The sequence below is a fragment of the Oryx dammah genome, unplaced genomic scaffold (assembly GCF_014754425.2).
Source record: "Oryx dammah isolate SB20612 unplaced genomic scaffold, SCBI_Odam_1.1 HiC_scaffold_28, whole genome shotgun sequence".
Lineage (NCBI taxonomy): Eukaryota > Metazoa > Chordata > Mammalia > Artiodactyla > Bovidae > Oryx > Oryx dammah.
The window spans coordinates 113,491,286-113,506,978 of record NW_024070212.1 but is presented as its reverse complement, the minus strand read 5'-3'; the positions used below and the strand labels follow the sequence as shown (position 1 = coordinate 113,506,978).

Here is a 15,693-nt window from a genome sequence, read left to right as displayed (position 1 = left end):
TTGAGATCACTGCTTCAAGCCTCAAAAACCACATCCTCATGGAAAACCAGAGAGAATGAAATCTCCAGTGCAGACTTGCCCAGAGGACTGGGCGAGAAGCACGCTCCTGTTCCTTGCCTGCTAGCACGAGGTCCCCCAGCCAGGCGATGTCCCCAGCCTTCTGTGCCTTCAGCGTCCTGTCTGAAGGCATGTCCAGGAGCCCCGCGGAGCGCTCAGAGAGGAGACCCTGCCCCCTGCCTTGACCTGGGGTACAGAGCATGGAGGATACTCTCGACTTACTGAGTGGGCCAATGAATGAAAGGTTTAGAAAGCACTTCTGGGAAATGCCTAGCGCCTTGCCTGGCTCTCAGAAGGTGCTTAGCAAACAGGAACTATGGGAGGAGCAGCCAGGTGGGATGACAGAGGACTAAGCCAGACACAGCAGGCCAGCCTCTGCTCTGCCAACCCCCTGGCTGGATGGCCCTATCTGAGTCACTGGTCTTCTTCTGAGCCTCAGTTCCCCCACATACAAATTCCACCTACAGTGCAGACTCGTCACAAAGCGTAAAGATAACATTCTTCTAAAAATAAAACATCACATACTGGGGAATGCACTGATGTCCCAGCTCAGAACCAGAGGCTATGAAACACTACTTCTGAGGGTTTTGTGCCACTGAAGGGGTGGGGAGGAGGGAAGCTGGGGAAGGAAAGCCTGAGCAGGCGCTGTCTCGAGGGGTGCAGGGCAGTTTGGCAGGCGGTGTGAGCGGGTAAGGAAGAGGTGAGCACTGAGGAAGCCGGGCTGAGGCGCTCGGCGCCGTCTGCATCTGCCAGGTGAGCGGGAAAGCTGTGCTTCGGAAAGATGCCGGAGGTGGCTGGGAGCTGTGTGCCAGGCGAGGGCTGGGAGGCCTATTTCTCTCTTTACAGATAAGTCAAGATGACATTAATTCAACCGCCCTTGATGGGTTCATCTCTATTAACTCCTGCCTTTTGGCTCAAGCCACTTTTTCTGTGTACTGTCAACCTTGGGCCCCGTAACAACTTGTCACCATGATCATTATCAAAGACGGGGAGGAGGGATGGTGGGGGGTAGGGGAAGTGTTTGCCCAAGTTGCTTCGTATCAGAGGCTGTTCAGACAACAGTGTCTCCTTCATCTCGTAAGATAGAGACAAGTCGTTCTGACATGGTCGGATGAGAACGTACCCTTGATTGCTGACAGGGACGGTCCTACGCTGTCTGCCACCAGGGAAGCCCAGACTGTCTCCAGGCCTTCCGCATTGTGTCTCCCAGCACAGCAGGGCATCTGCTCGAGAAAACCTCGCTTGGAGGAAAGAGTTCAGCCGAAGCAGAGCTTCCCACACAGTCCTGCAGAGGCTTGGGGGACGCCTTCCTGCTGGGCCACTTCTTCCTTGACTGGAGACGCTGACAAACACAAGGTTAGGTCTTTCAGGTCCCCGAGACTGTTACACTGCTCTGCTTGTCACTGAGGACCCGCCACCCCCCCCCTCCCTCGCCTCTCCTCTCACCTCCTCAGAGGTGCTGCTCTACAGCCTTCCCAAGACCTCTGCCTACACCTGGACAGATCAATGGAAAATCTGAGTGCATTCTGGAAACCTGGAACGCTGAGCTGACATTCTTAGAATCCATGAGCTGCTGCTGTGGCTGGCGGGGGATGGTTCTGTTATTAATAACCTCTGCTGTTGTTCCGCTGTCAAACTGCAACTCTGAGTCACTTTGGAAAGTGAATTTGAAAATACCGGCAGGCAAAAAGGAAATAAAAGCACCCTTCACCCCACCATCCAGAGGTGAACACGTTGGCTTGTATGTTTCCAGGCTTTCTTCCCATGTATATACATATTTACTCTTTTTTTTCATAGGAGCATTCGATGCTGTTTCAAACCTGGTCTTTACACATGACCACTGCAGACACCATGTCATTAATCAGGCTCCCACGCCTTCATTTTTAATGACTGCCCACTGCGTGCCAGCAGAGATGTGCCCCAGTCAATTCGTTGTGTTGTTTTCCTCTCGTGCCTGTGGTCTGCAACTTACATCATGACCTGCTCTAAGGAAGTGCCAAGATTTAGCCAATTAGAAGCTCTTCATTAAAAATGAAAAGAGTATCCTCGGTCCTCCAGAGGCTGGGCCAGTGTCCTCATTCTTCTGAAAGGTATCTTTGTTGCAAAGAGCAACCTGGCCATCAGCCTTTTAGGCTGTGGACGTGGAAAAGAGACCCACTCGTATTTCCCAGTGGACCTCTTCAGAGAGGCTGGGCTGCTTTAAAAAAAAAAAAAAAAAACAGAGCAGAAGAAAATGTTTGGTGATTGTTTGTGAGCACACACAGGCTCAGTGGCAAAATGAGATGGAACCTTTGATTTCTAACCTCCTGCTGCACTGTTCAAAATTCCTCCCAGAGAGGCACCGAGGAAGCAAACTGAAGCACTCTGATTGTCAAATTTGCATCCTCTCTTAGCTGCTTATTGTCTCAAAAGACGCTTCACATCAAATCATACTTGTTTGTAAAGATCTTTCACCCAAGACAGACCACTTCTCAAGATACTGCTGACATGGAGGATAGAGAAATATGGAGAGAGGATTTAAAATATTGCAGGTCCCTGGGTAGAAATGTAAACAGATTTAACACCAGCGGCTTCCAGCCTCGAAACCCTCAAAGGATCCGGTGCAGAGTCCCAGTCAGGTAAATAACAGGAAAAACAGCGGCCACACAAAGGAAAACTGAAAGACCTTCATTAAGGAAATGCATCTGTTCAGCATGCTTTTAGAGAATACCAGTAGTGGGCCAGCCCTGCCCGAGGTGCCGAGAAGCAGAAATAAAGACACGTCCATTTCTGTACCCAAAGAGCCAACCATCTAAGAGAGAAGTCAGACATGCCAGAGAACACTTGAAACACTGGGGTGACAAAGGCTGTGCCCGGAAGGAAGCAGGAAAGGACTACACCGAGCAACAGGATGGAGAGGGAGTCCCTTCCTTAGACACATGGAAGTAGCAGAGGGCGGTCATGCAGAAACAGACTCTGCCGGGTGTCATGGCCGCCTCTCCGGCACAAGGCAGGAAGGCCGGCTGTTGCTGGGGGAATTTGCACTCACTGAGTAAAGTAGGGGCAGACTGCTGAGAAGGACGAGAGTAGAAACAAGACCTCTTGGGACTTCTCTGGGGGTCCAGTGACTAGGACTTCACACTCCCCATGCAGGGGGCCCAGGTTCGATCCCTAGTCAGGGAACTAGATCCCACATGCAGCAACTAAGAGTTCCTGTGCCTGCAACTAAAGATCCTGCACACCACAGTGAAGGCTGAAGAACCCTCAGGTCACAAATAAGATTCGCCACCACCTAAATCATCTTTAAAAAAAAAAATAGGATTTCTTGGGAATGGTGATCAATGTGTGGAACAGTCACTAATGGGCAAGGAATGAGGAGCCGGCCTTCAGTCCCAGGAATTGTGGACCAAAGGGCGCTGAGGACCAGTGGAACGCAGGGGCCAATCTCCACGACTGGGGTTTCCTCCAGGGGCCAAGTGGGGAAGAGAGGGTGGATGGTGAATGGCTGCCCATAATGTGGCCAGCTGATGTAGGGGACGGCCATGTCCCCTCCACTCAAGGGAACCGAGGATGGTGAGAAGAGAGAGAGTGAGAGAGCTGCCCAGGGAAGGAGTGAAGCCAGGAAGGGCTGAGTGGGCCAGGGGCCCATGGGCCAAGTCTCAACAGAGCAGAGATGAAGAGGGCACCAACAGGAGGGTGAGCTACAGGGACCAGGGTCTTACCCTCTGCAGCCAGCATGCAGGCCCATCAGACTCCAAAGGTGGAGCAAACACCAGGGCAGAAACATCCCAGGAGGTGACCCAGGAGTAGGGGCTGAAGTGGTGCTGGTGTCCTGTCAGTGCCCACGAACGCCAAGCAGAATGGAGGGGGGGCTCGGGAGGGTCTGTGAGACTGTCCTGCTCTCAGGCTGGGCCAGATTGGGTTAGTTCTCCACCAGTGTCCAGGGCCCCGGCTCAGTGGGCCTGTCAGCAGCTGCCACCTGGGCTTAGGTTGAGATGCTCGAAGTCCTCCCAGATGTATAAGAAGCTCTAAGAACACTGCCCTCTTGGGAGAGCGGTCTTGGCACCGACCTGAGGGACCTGAGGCGGCAGGAGACACCCACCTCTGGGGAAGACTGGCTTCCCCTGGGAGCCGAGGAAGCCCTGGAAGCACGGTGGGACTTAGCTACTGCCAAAACCCACGGTCCGTTCAGGGAGAGAAACACTGATGGTCCTACAGTCAGGCACAGTTGCGTGTTTTGCCCACACTTCCAGTCCTGTCTGAGGACGCCCCAGGGCCCATCCGCCGCCGTGTCCTGAGGGACTGATAGATGCCCTCCGTAGGAAGAGGGCAAGCCTCCCCTCACACCACCACCACAAGCAGGGGAACGTGTCGGCTGATAAGCAGCCCAACAGTTTGAGGGGCCCCCCTTACAACCGTGCACTCCCAGGTCCTCAACTGCCACCTGTGACAGAGAGCCCAGGTTAGTCATGCTTCCCGCATTTGGACCGTATTAGCTTTTCCCTGGTGACTCAGACGGTAAAAGCATCTGCCTGCAGTACAGGAGACCTGGGTTGGATCCCTGGGTCAGGAAGATCCCCTGGAGCAGTGAATGACAACCCACTCCAGTATGGTTGCCTGGAGGATGCCATGGACGGAGGAGGCTGGCAGGCTATAGTCCTGGGGTCGCAGAGTGGGGCACAACTGAAGCAACTTAACGCACAGGCATACGGTGCTACTTTGGAAGGTGTGTGCTGTGCTTAGCCGGGCAGCCATGTCCAGCTCTTTCCACGCCATAGACTGTAGCTCTCCAGGCCCCTCTGTCCATGGGAATTCTCCAGGCAAAAATACTGAAGTAGGTTACCATGCCCTTCTCCAGGGTATCTTCTGACACAGATCGAACCCACCTCTCTCAGTAGTCACAAATGACAAAGTTTTAACGCACATAGAGGAAAAAATTCCTAGCTGTTTCCACCATTTAGTAACTGGTGAGCCTTGAAGCCTTCCCCGCCCCCGACCCCCGGCTTTGCCATCCTCGCATTTCTTTTGAGGCCCAGGGTGACTCCTGTATAACCTGGGCACGTGGAGATCTGGATTCCTGCCCTTGCCATTTGAGGATCAACTCCCCAGGGGAGAAGGGCAATGGGTCCAAAGGCCCAGAACCAGCAGGCAGGGCGTGTGGGGCTGGGGCAAGCAGGGCGCGGATGCCGGCTTGCAGCACCATCCCAGTGACAGACCTTGCCCTCCCGCAGGTGCGCTCAGGCGCTGCTGGAGCACGGCGCCTCGGTGCAACTCGAGGGCGGCGCCAGCCGGGACACGCCCCTGCACGTGGCGGCGCAGCGCGGCCTGGATGAGCACGCGCGCCTCTACCTGAACCGCGGGGCGCGCGTGGACGCGAGGAATGGCCGCGGCGAGACGGCTCTGAGCGCGGCGTGTGGGGCAGCCCGGCGGCCCGATGAGCACGCGCGCTGCCTGCGCCTGTGCGCGCTGCTGCTGAGGCACGGCGCGGCGGCAGACGCGCGGGACGAGGACGAGCGCAGCCCGCTGCACAAGGCCTGCGGCCACGCGCGCCCCGGCCTGGCGCGCCTGCTGCTGCGGCACGGCGCCGATGCGCGCGCGCTAGACTACGGGGGTGCGTCGCCGCTGGCCCGCGTGCTGCAGACGGCCGCCTGCGCGCTCGAGGCCGAGCCGCAGCTCACGGTGCAGGAGCTGCTCAACCACGGCTCCCCCACTGTGTGGCCCGACGCCTTCCCCAAGGTAAGAGGGGGCCCGGGACAGGCCGCGACGACTCGCAGCGCAGGGACCCGGCCTGCAGCCCGGTGCCATGCCACGCTTGTCAGACTTTCAGGGGCCGGGGAACCCCCTGGAGACAGGTGCGGATGCCGATTCTGAATCTGCAGGAGACGGGTGGCAGAGTCTGGGTTTCTACCAAGCTCTCAGTGAAGTCTTGGGACCACACGTTGAGGAGCAAGGGCTGGGAAGCCTTTTCTAGAGTTCCTAGGAGATTAACACGTTGGGGTGACAAACATACTCGAGTGTGACCTTGCAAAGGTGTCACCTGGAGGTCCCAGGGACTTAGTTTTATGATGCTGTGATGGCTCAAAATATTTTGGCCAAGATATCTTTGGGTGTAATTGGTGAGCAATGGAAACCAGCCTCTTCTCACATCTGGTATCTGACTTGAAACTAAATACCCTATGTGATCATCCGCCTGATGACCTCACCACACTCCTGTTAAATACTGCAGACTCCTAACATTCCCCAGCTGGGTGTCTGTCCGGTGAAGCGTCCCGTCCAGGGTCAGGCTTGTGCAGGAACTACTTTGTAGACTTGACTCTGAGCAGCTCGTCGTTTTCTCATGTGTCAGATCTACACTGAAATGAGACAGATGAAGAATAAAGATTTCTTATCAGATGGACTTCCCTGATAGTCCTGTGATTAAAATGCCATGCCTCCACTGCAGGGGGGCAGGGGTTCGATCTCTGGTGGGAGAACTAAGACCCTGCGTGCTGTCAGGCACAGCAAAAATAAAAAATAAAATCTAACAAATTTTGAAGGGAAAAAAAAAAAAGCTTTATCATCAGAAAATAATCAGATACAAAATGTTTCCAAAAGAAAAGTTCTCAAAATAGTGGTTAAGAGGTTGTCCTCCCTAAAGACTTCATTGAAGGGAAGCCATTCCATTAGATGTAAAATTGGCTGTGCTTAATTTAATATTTATCCCAGACTTGCCAGTCATATGCAAGAGACATGTTTTGGCCTGATTGGTCTTAAACAAAGAGCTTAAAAGCTGTTATCCAAAAAGGACAATATTCTAGATGGTCTGAAATAGTGAGATTCACACAGTTCTCAGATGCCAACTTTGCTTTGTGGGTGTATACAGAATACAGTTCTTGTCTCTCAAACGATAGGTGAGACATGGAAAATCCACCCAGACAAGTCCTTGGGCGTTTCCTTATTTGACAAACAGTATGACAATTTCTTATGCCAACTCTTGCACTGTCTTCAAGTAATTTTCTTGAGGCACTCTACTAATGCAGTGATTTCAATTTCCTGGGCTCTTGAAAGGGAAGAAATGCCAGCATTTTTATAGTCTGTAACATTTATATTACAGACTTTTGTAATATATTCATAATTTACATTTCAACATTTCCCAATATTAGCAGGCTTAGTCCATCGACTGATAAAATGGAAACAAATGGAAACCTCCCACCCCTCCAGTTCATACCATGAACCAAGATGCATCTTTCAGCCCTTTTGTTGTGAAACTGCATAAAAATGAATAAGAGGGCTTCCCTGGTAGCTCAGTGGTAAAGAATCCGCATGCCAGTACAGGAGGAATGGGTTCGATCCCTGATCCAGGAAGATCCCACATGCTGAGGAGCAACTCAGCCTGTGTGCTGCAACTAACTGCACCTGTGCTCTGGAGCCCAGGCGCCGCAACTACTGAGCCCACGTTCTGCAGCTGCTGAAGCCCGTGTACCCTAGTTCCTGTGCTCCCCAACAAGGGAGGCCACTGCAATGAGAATCCCACGCCCTGCAACCAGAGAGTAACTCCTACTGACACGGCTAGTGAAAAGCCCATGCCTCATGAAGACCCCGCACAGTCAAAAATACATAAAATTACTTTAAGAAAAAAAAAAATGAATGAATAAGAAACAAGAAAGACTTTCCTTGAAGAGCCACAGTAAAAACTACCTGGGGCAAACTGATCTCCATCCAGGTGTCCTTGTCTGAGGTGCAGCAGCCCAGGCAACATTCTGGGGACAGGACTGGCAGCCCGTGAACTCCTGTCTCCAGGGCTGGAGGAATCGCCCCGACTCGATCCAGAGATGCAGGGCAAGACCCAGTGCCTCCCCTCCGGGCCTCCAGGGGCCCTGTCCTGGGATCCCCTTGGGGAACCCTTTGTCGGCCACTCAGGAATGGAGCTGGGTCAGTGGGGTGCAGGCTGGATGAGGTTTGCATCTGGGACCAGCTAGTTGCAGTGCAGACCCAGGGGCCAGGAGCGGTGCTTGGCTCCTGGAAATGACGAAGCATCTCCCAGCAAGTCCACACCGCCGTGGAAGGCACTGGAGTTTCTTTGAGAAATCTTAATCTCCAGACGGCTTTCACGGAATAGCAGTAAGGCCTGCCCTGAACAGAGCACCGTGCAGGCACCTGCGGATCTTCCCTCAGAGTTTGTTGAATGAGAGAAGAGTATTCCAGCAACTTCACCACCCCGGGGGCTGCATGGACTCTTTGGAAATGGGCATCCCACCTCTTTATTCTGAAGATCCCCACATCCTCAGAGGGTATCCCCGCATGAGCGCTAAGGATGTCCACAGCCCCGGCCCCTGGCGCTAGGAACAAGTTGTGGACAAGAGCGCGTTTACCACTGCCTTGGGCATCCTCCCAGCCAATGTGAGACTCTGGCCTCGCCCCCACCACCCCACCCCCGCCTTCAACCAAAGCGAACACTCTAGAAATCGGGCAGGAGCATCTTCCTCCACCCAGGCCCCCTGCGCGTGCTCCACCGGGGAAGGGGTCTAATCTCCCCGCGGGACATCAAAGGGCAGCCCCGACTCGCTCAGCAGCCCCGTGGAGCGCGCAGCAAACACGCTGAAACGAGCCACAAAGACGCCCGGCAGGCAGGACTCAGCGCCATGGCGAGGCGTACACAGAAGCACCGGGAATGTCACAGAGCAGGCCGGCCGTGGGCAGCCGCCGCGCTGTAAATAGATGTAAAGAGACACCCACGGAGCTCAGAATTACTGAGGCAAAAGGTTTCACAGCGAGCTCATGACATAAATCACAGTTCCCCCCCACGCCCAGACAAAGGCGCCAGCACCACGGCGGGCGGACTCAGAGCAGCCGTCGGAGCCGCGCGCAGTGCGCGGCCGCCGACATCAAAGCGGTGTCACGGCTGGGGATGCTGGCGTGTTGACAATGCCAGGCCTTTCTGCCCGGCTGACCGCTAGTTAACACCAGAGTCAGGTCGGGGCGCAAGGGCAGGTGCAGGCACGGTGTTAGGCTGCAGCCAGGTTTGAATCCTGGAAATTGTTGGGTCTGAAGGGTCCCCCGCCTGGAGGAGAGCCGCCGGCAGGAGGGCGGAGAAACGCACACGAGGGCGGAGAAACGCACACGAGGGTGGGTCTGGACTGGTTGCGACTAGTTGACTTTGCAGGTTGGATGCTTGGTCTAGAATAAGGACTTTGCTCACCTTCTGTTGGCCTTCTGCTCCTCACTTGGGCAGTCATAAATAATTTCCGCTTAGAGGGCCTCCCAGGCTTCCCTGGTAGCTCAGCTGGTCAAGAATGCGCCTGCAATGCAGGAGACCCCGGTTCGATTCCTGGGTCGGGAAGATCCCCTGGAGGAGGGATAGGCTCCCCACTCCAGTATTCATGGGCTTCCTTGGTGGCTCAGATGGTAAAGAATCCGCCTGCAATGCAGGAGACCTGTATTCCATCCATGGGTTGGGAAGATCCCCTGGAGGGGAGAATGGCAACCCACTCCAGTATCCTGCCTGGAGAGTCCCAGGGACAGAGGAACCTGGCGGGCTATAGTCCATGGGGTCACAAAGAGCCGGACATGACTGAGTGACTAAGCACAGCACATAAGGCTTCCCAGGTGGCTCAGCAGTAAAGAATCTGCCTGCTGATGCAGGAGACTGGGTTTGGAACATCCCCTGCAGGAGGAAATGGCAACACGCTTCAATATCCTTGCCTGGAAAATGCTATGGACAGAGGAGCCTGGCGGGCTACAGTCCATAGGGTTGCAAAGAATCAGACACAACTAAAGTGACTGAGTACACACACACAGACCTGCCCCCGAGTTGGAGACATGCCTGGACAGTGCCAGTGATGAAAGCTCCCCCCCCCCAGGCATCCCTTAAGCCCTTGTTCAACAAACATTGCTAGGAGCAGCTGTGCTCCAGGCTGGAGTTGGTGTTTAATTGACACATAGAGCCGCCAGTCACCTGGGTGAGATGGCCTTAACTCAGACAACCACATACACCACTATGAAGTTGCTGTGGCGTGAGGGCCCTGCAAACCTTGAAAGTGCCAAACTTGGGGCAGGGGGAGGTGCGGGGACCAAACCTGGCTGGGTGGGGGTCCAAGGCTCCTTCAAGCTCTTATAGTGCAATCCCAGATATGAAGGCTGAAGACGCAGCTATGTGGAGAGGGGAGGGGAAACCATTCCAGGGAGAAGAAACAGCAGGTGCAAAGGTCCTGGGGCAGGAGGCACACAGCAACATATGTGGGGCGGGGAGGGGAGGGTAACGCAGTAACTGGAGAGGAAACAGCAAAAGGAAGCAGCTGAGCTGGGGCACTAGGCAGAGCCCTCCTTAAGGGTTGCAGCCTTTGTCTTAAGAACAGTGGGAGTCTATTACATCATCTTAAGCCATCAAGAAAGTGAAAGTGTTTGTCACTCAGTTGTGTCTGACTCTTGGCAATCCCACGGACTAGCCAGCCAGGCTCCTCTGCTGGTGGAATTTTCTAGACAAGAATACTGGAGTGGGTTGCCATTCCCTTCTCCAGGGGATCTTCCCAACCCAGGGATCAAACCGGGTCTCCTGCATTGCAGGCAGATTCTTTACCATCTGAGCCACCAGGGAAGTGACATAATCCAATGGGAACCGGAGGTGGGAGTGGGGGCGGGGTGACTTCTCTGCTCAGGGGTAGAGAACATGCTGGCCTAGAGCGCTGCTGGAAACCACAGACAGTCTTGCACACCAGGTGAGGGATGTAGGCAGCTGGAACAAGGGGAAATGGAGGTGGAGGGCAAGAATGACTAGGGTTCTAGAAACATCTGCAAATCTCGGTCTTGCCTCTCCTTCTGGTCATTGACCACGCTGCCAATATGGACCTGAAGTTTTTGTATTTTCTTTTTTACCTAATTATGGAATTCGGCAAGGGGACTTCACACTCCAGTTTTCCGTGAGGGGAGCCTCGGAGGAGCAGTAGTCAAAACCCAGGGCTCCTCTCCCTGCCTTCACACAGCAGTGTGTACACACGCTGCCCCCACCGTGTTAGGAGGGGTGAGCTCTCAGCAACAGCGCGCCTCCGTTTCCCTTGCTCTTATTTATCCATCTACACAGAAAGCAATGTGCCCGTGTGATTTTTCCCCCCCCTTAATTTTCTTTCTGCCGCCTCATTAGCCGGAGAGAGCGTGCGCAGACCCTAATGACATCAGCGTTGTCAGAGTTATGCGGCCGCCGCGTCTCGGCAGACAGCAAGGAGGCAGCGGAGATTTTTAAACCGTGTTGGCGTAGAAATAATGAAGGCGGCCAGCTGCCTGGCAAATATGAGGGAACGCGGGGATGGGGGCTGGTCAGAGGGTGGGGAGGGTCTGGAGCCCCAGAGAGGTGGAACAGAGGAGAGACAGGAAATGAATTCCCAGAGACAGGCAATAAGACTTTGTCACAGTCCGTGACCCCGGGAGGAGGGGTCTGGAGGAGGGTAGCTCTTCAGAGAATGGGGGTGGGGAGGTGGGGAGGTCCAGGTTGCATGCAGTCACTGGGAGCCATTGACTATTTTGCTGAGAAGTGAGAGGGCTGATGGGAGGGTAGCTGGAGGCTCCAGGTTGGCCTGAGGAAGGTCTGAAGACGCAGGAACTGCCTAAAATACCTCAAAAGACAAACAGGCTAGATGTGCAGAGGTCCAGTGTGAACTACTCTCTTTAAAAGGGCATTTCCTCCCAACGTGGAAAAGGGGCCAGTGGGGTTCAGGGGCTGTTGCGCTCCAGGGAAACGCATGTTATTGGTGGCTCGTGTAAGCCAGAAATACCAGCTCATCAAGAGCCCACCATGGGGTGCAAGGCTGGGAGACTGCACGCCTGCCTGGCTCTCCCTTTGCACCCCAGCCTCCTGTGGTCATTCTGTCTCCTTCTCTAAAGCCCATTTAAGCCCAGCCTTGTGACCATCATGGATTAGGGAAAAAACAAATTTTGGATAGGAAGGGGACTAGAGATGATAATGGTAATATGATTATCAGGTTCAAAGAGCATCTGCTCCTGTCTTCATGTTAAAGTATCTCTGAAGACATCCACAAGCGGAGGGAAGGATGGAAGGAAGGGGGAGAGGGAAAGAAAGAAATTCCGTGCACCAACAGAAAGACCTCACGTCTGAGTGAGGAAGGGCCAGCACACCTCTGCTGCATGGCCCTAAGTTTTCAGGCAGTCAAGTAGACATTAAGGCAAACGTTTAGGTCCACCAAGTAGCAGTGGATGCTGGTGGGGGTGCAGTGCATTGTGGGAGATGCAGTAAAAAGTGCAGAGGTGGAAACTGAGGAACCGAGGTTGCATAGCAACCTGCTGACTCTGCTGGGGGGAGGGTGGGAGGAAGAGGCCTCCTGATGGAGCACAGGTGACCAGGAGAGTGTACAGACTAGGACCCGGGCTGGGCATCTCCCTTACCAGCCTTCCTCCACTTTGCGCCTCCACCGTCTCAAAGGCTAACAGAGAAAAGGACCGTGGACTTCCCCTGCGTGTCCACAGACTTCGTGTCTGGATCTAGGCTTAACCAGAGATGAATACAGAGAAAAATAAATGGATTCATGGAGGGGCAGGAAAAAAGAATGAGATAGCTTCCTGAGAATAAAGAGGAAATCTGTTCCTCTCATCAAAAGATCCAGAAGAAAATCTGAGAAATTGTATGCCTGTGTGCCATCCTGTATGGAATGCAAGACGATACAGTCTTTACATCCATAAAACCAAACAAGATCAGAAGTCAACAGAATAACATGAAAAGGAAGATGGAGGAGATAAATTTATACCAAGAAAGCAAGAACACAATGGTAGATTAGATTACATTCAGTTCAGTTCAATCGCTCAGTCACATCCGACTCTTTGTGACCCCATGGACTGCAGCACACCAGGCTTCCCTATCCAACACCAACTCCTGGAGGTTGCTCAAACTCATGTCCATCAAGTTGGTGATGCCATCCAACCATCTCATCCTCTGTCATTCCCTTCTCCTCCTGCCTTCAGTCTTTCCCAGCATCAGGGTCTTTTCAAATGAGTCAGTTCTTTGCATCAGGTGGCCAAAGTATTGGAGTTTCAGCTTCAGCATCAGTCCTTCCAATGAATATTGGAAGCTTCAGCATCAGTCCTTCCAATGAATATTCAGGACTAATTTTCTTTGGGATTGACTGGTTTGATCTCCTTGCAGTCCAAGGGACTCTCAAGAGTCTTCTCCAACACCATAGTTAAAAAGCATCATCTACTCAGCTTTCTTAGATTACATTAAAGGAAATAAAAGGCAGAACTTATTTGTAAAGAGAATCAAACCAAGGATGTGAGTGAGGGTGCTGTGCTGTCTCTCTGTTCTACTCTGCATTCTGACAAGGTGTGGGCATTGTGGCTAGCCCCTTCAAGCTAACACACAGCCCTGTATAGCTGGCTTCTGGCTGGGTTCAGCCAGGGGAGACACCATTGGAAATTGGAGGTGGAGGGAGAAATAAAGCCAAGGTGTTTCTCATCCTCTTCCTCCGTCCTGAGTAGCTTCTACAGCAACACGTTCCTCTCCATGGCTCCAGTATCCCCAGACAGCTCCTTCTCAAAGTCACAGCCTCTGCCAGGCAGCCCCTGCCTGACTTGGTTCCAACCCCCCTGAATCTCTCATAACAAGAAGCACAGGCTTCACAATTGGTTATTTCTAAGTCTCAGTGACATCATCAAAGAACCATATGCCTTCTAAGCTCAGTAAGTCAACCTGGCCCTCAAAATGGTCCTTTTCTTGGTCCCTAAGTGGCTTCCAGCAACTGTTCCAACCAGCTTCCTGTTCAGATTCAGCCACTTTTCTCTAGAAACCCTGAGGAAGTCCTTTTCTGTGTTTTATTGACCCCAGTTGGCTTAAACTCACCCTTCCCCAAACCATTAAATGGTAATGAGAATAGAATGATCATGATTGAATTAATCTAATTGTCTGGAGTGTTTGGAAGTCAACCACAATGTTCACTACAAAGGACTAATGTTAAAAGATCTTCTTAAGTGCAAACAAAAAAAAAAGTCAAGAAATTGAAAGACAAAGTGATAGTCATAAAGGGCAGAGAGCCAACTCACAGATAAATGATGTTATTGAAGAACCTACAACAAATGGATCAGAAATAATCATCAAAGACATAATAGAAGAAACCGTAGCTACAATGAAAAGTCTTAAAGTATAGGACTTGAATGGATGTTCTCTGCAAATCAGTGATGAGAGACACAAACCTATATACAGTCTAGCAAAAGCATTCTTAAAAGGCACAGAAAAACCTAGCAAAGCATCCAAGTAAAAAACAGGTTCCTAAAGGAGTAAAAATCAGACTGGACTCTGAGTTCTCTGCACTATTATCATAGGACAATTAAATATCATTTACAGATTTTTTTTTTTTGACCATGCCACATGGCTTGCTGGATCCAAATTCTCCAACCAGGGATTGAACCCAGGTCATGGCAGTGAAAGCACCATATCCAAACTACTGCACCACCAAAGAACTCCCCATCTACATATTTTTTTTATTTTTTAATTGAAGGATAATTGCTTTACAATGTTAGTGTTGATTTCTGTCATACAACAACTTGACTCAGTCATCAGTTCAGTTCAGTCGCTCAGTCATGTCCGACTCTTTGCGACCCCATGAATTGGAGCACGCCAGGCTTCCATGTCCATCACCAACTCCCGGAGTTCACTCAAACTCATGTCCATCAAATCGGTGATGCCATCCAGCCATCTCATCCTCTGTTGTCCCCTTCTCCTCCTGCCCACAATCGCTCCCAGCATCAGAGTCTTCTCCAATGAGTCAACACTTCGCGTGAGGTGGCCAAAGTACTGGAGCTTCAGCTTTAGCATCAGTCCTTCCAATGAAAACCCAGGACTGATCTCCTTCAGAATGGACTAGTTGGATCTCCGTGCAGTCCAAGGGACTCTCAAGAGTCTTCTCCAACACCACAGTTCAAAAGCATCAATTCTTCGGTGCTCAGCTTTCTTCACAGTCCAACTCTCACATCCATACATGACCAATGGAAAAACCATAGCCTTGACTAGATGGACCTTTGTTGGCAAAGTAATGTTTCTACTTTTTAATATGCTGTCTAGATTGGTTATAACTTTCCTTCCAAGGAGTAAGTGTCTTTTAATTTCACGGCTGCAATCACCATCTGCAGTGATTTTGGAGCCCAAAAAAATAAAGTCTGACACTGTTTCCACTGTTTTCCCATCTATTTCCCATGAACTGATGGGACCAGATGCCATGATCTTCGTTTTCTGAATGTTGAGCTTTAAGCCAACTTTTTCACTCTCCTCTTTCACTTTCATCAAGAGGCTTTTTAGTTCTTCTTCACTTTCAGCCATAACGGTGGTGTCATCGGCATATCTGAGGTTATTGATATTTCTCCTGGCAATCGTGATTCCAGCTTGTGCTTCTTCCAGCCCAGTGTTTCTCATGATGTATTCTGCATAGAAGTTAAATAAGCAGGGTGACAATATACAGCCTTGACGTACTCCTTTTCCTATTTGGAACCAGTCTGTTGTTCCATGTCCAGTTCTAACTGTTGCTTCCTGACCTGCATATAGGTTTCTCAAGAGGCAGGTCAGGTGGTCTGGTATTCCCGTCTCTTTCAGAATTTTCCACAGTTTATTGTGATCCACACAGTCAAAGGTTTTGGCATAGTCAATAAAGCAGAAATAGATGTTTTTCTGGAACTCTCTTGCTTTTT

The 15,693-nt window shown here is 51.8% G+C and overlaps 1 protein-coding gene across 1 annotated transcript in view; it reads left to right on the top strand.

The window, feature by feature from the left end:
- Positions 1 to 15,693, top strand: part of ASB18 (ankyrin repeat and SOCS box containing 18) — a 78,322-nt gene that overhangs the window by 45,338 nt on the left and 17,291 nt on the right. The window contains exon 4 of the mRNA XM_040231826.1: positions 5,268 to 5,772. Within this exon, the coding sequence (XP_040087760.1) occupies positions 5,268 to 5,772 (505 nt within the window). The remainder of the gene's footprint in view (positions 1 to 5,267; positions 5,773 to 15,693) is intronic.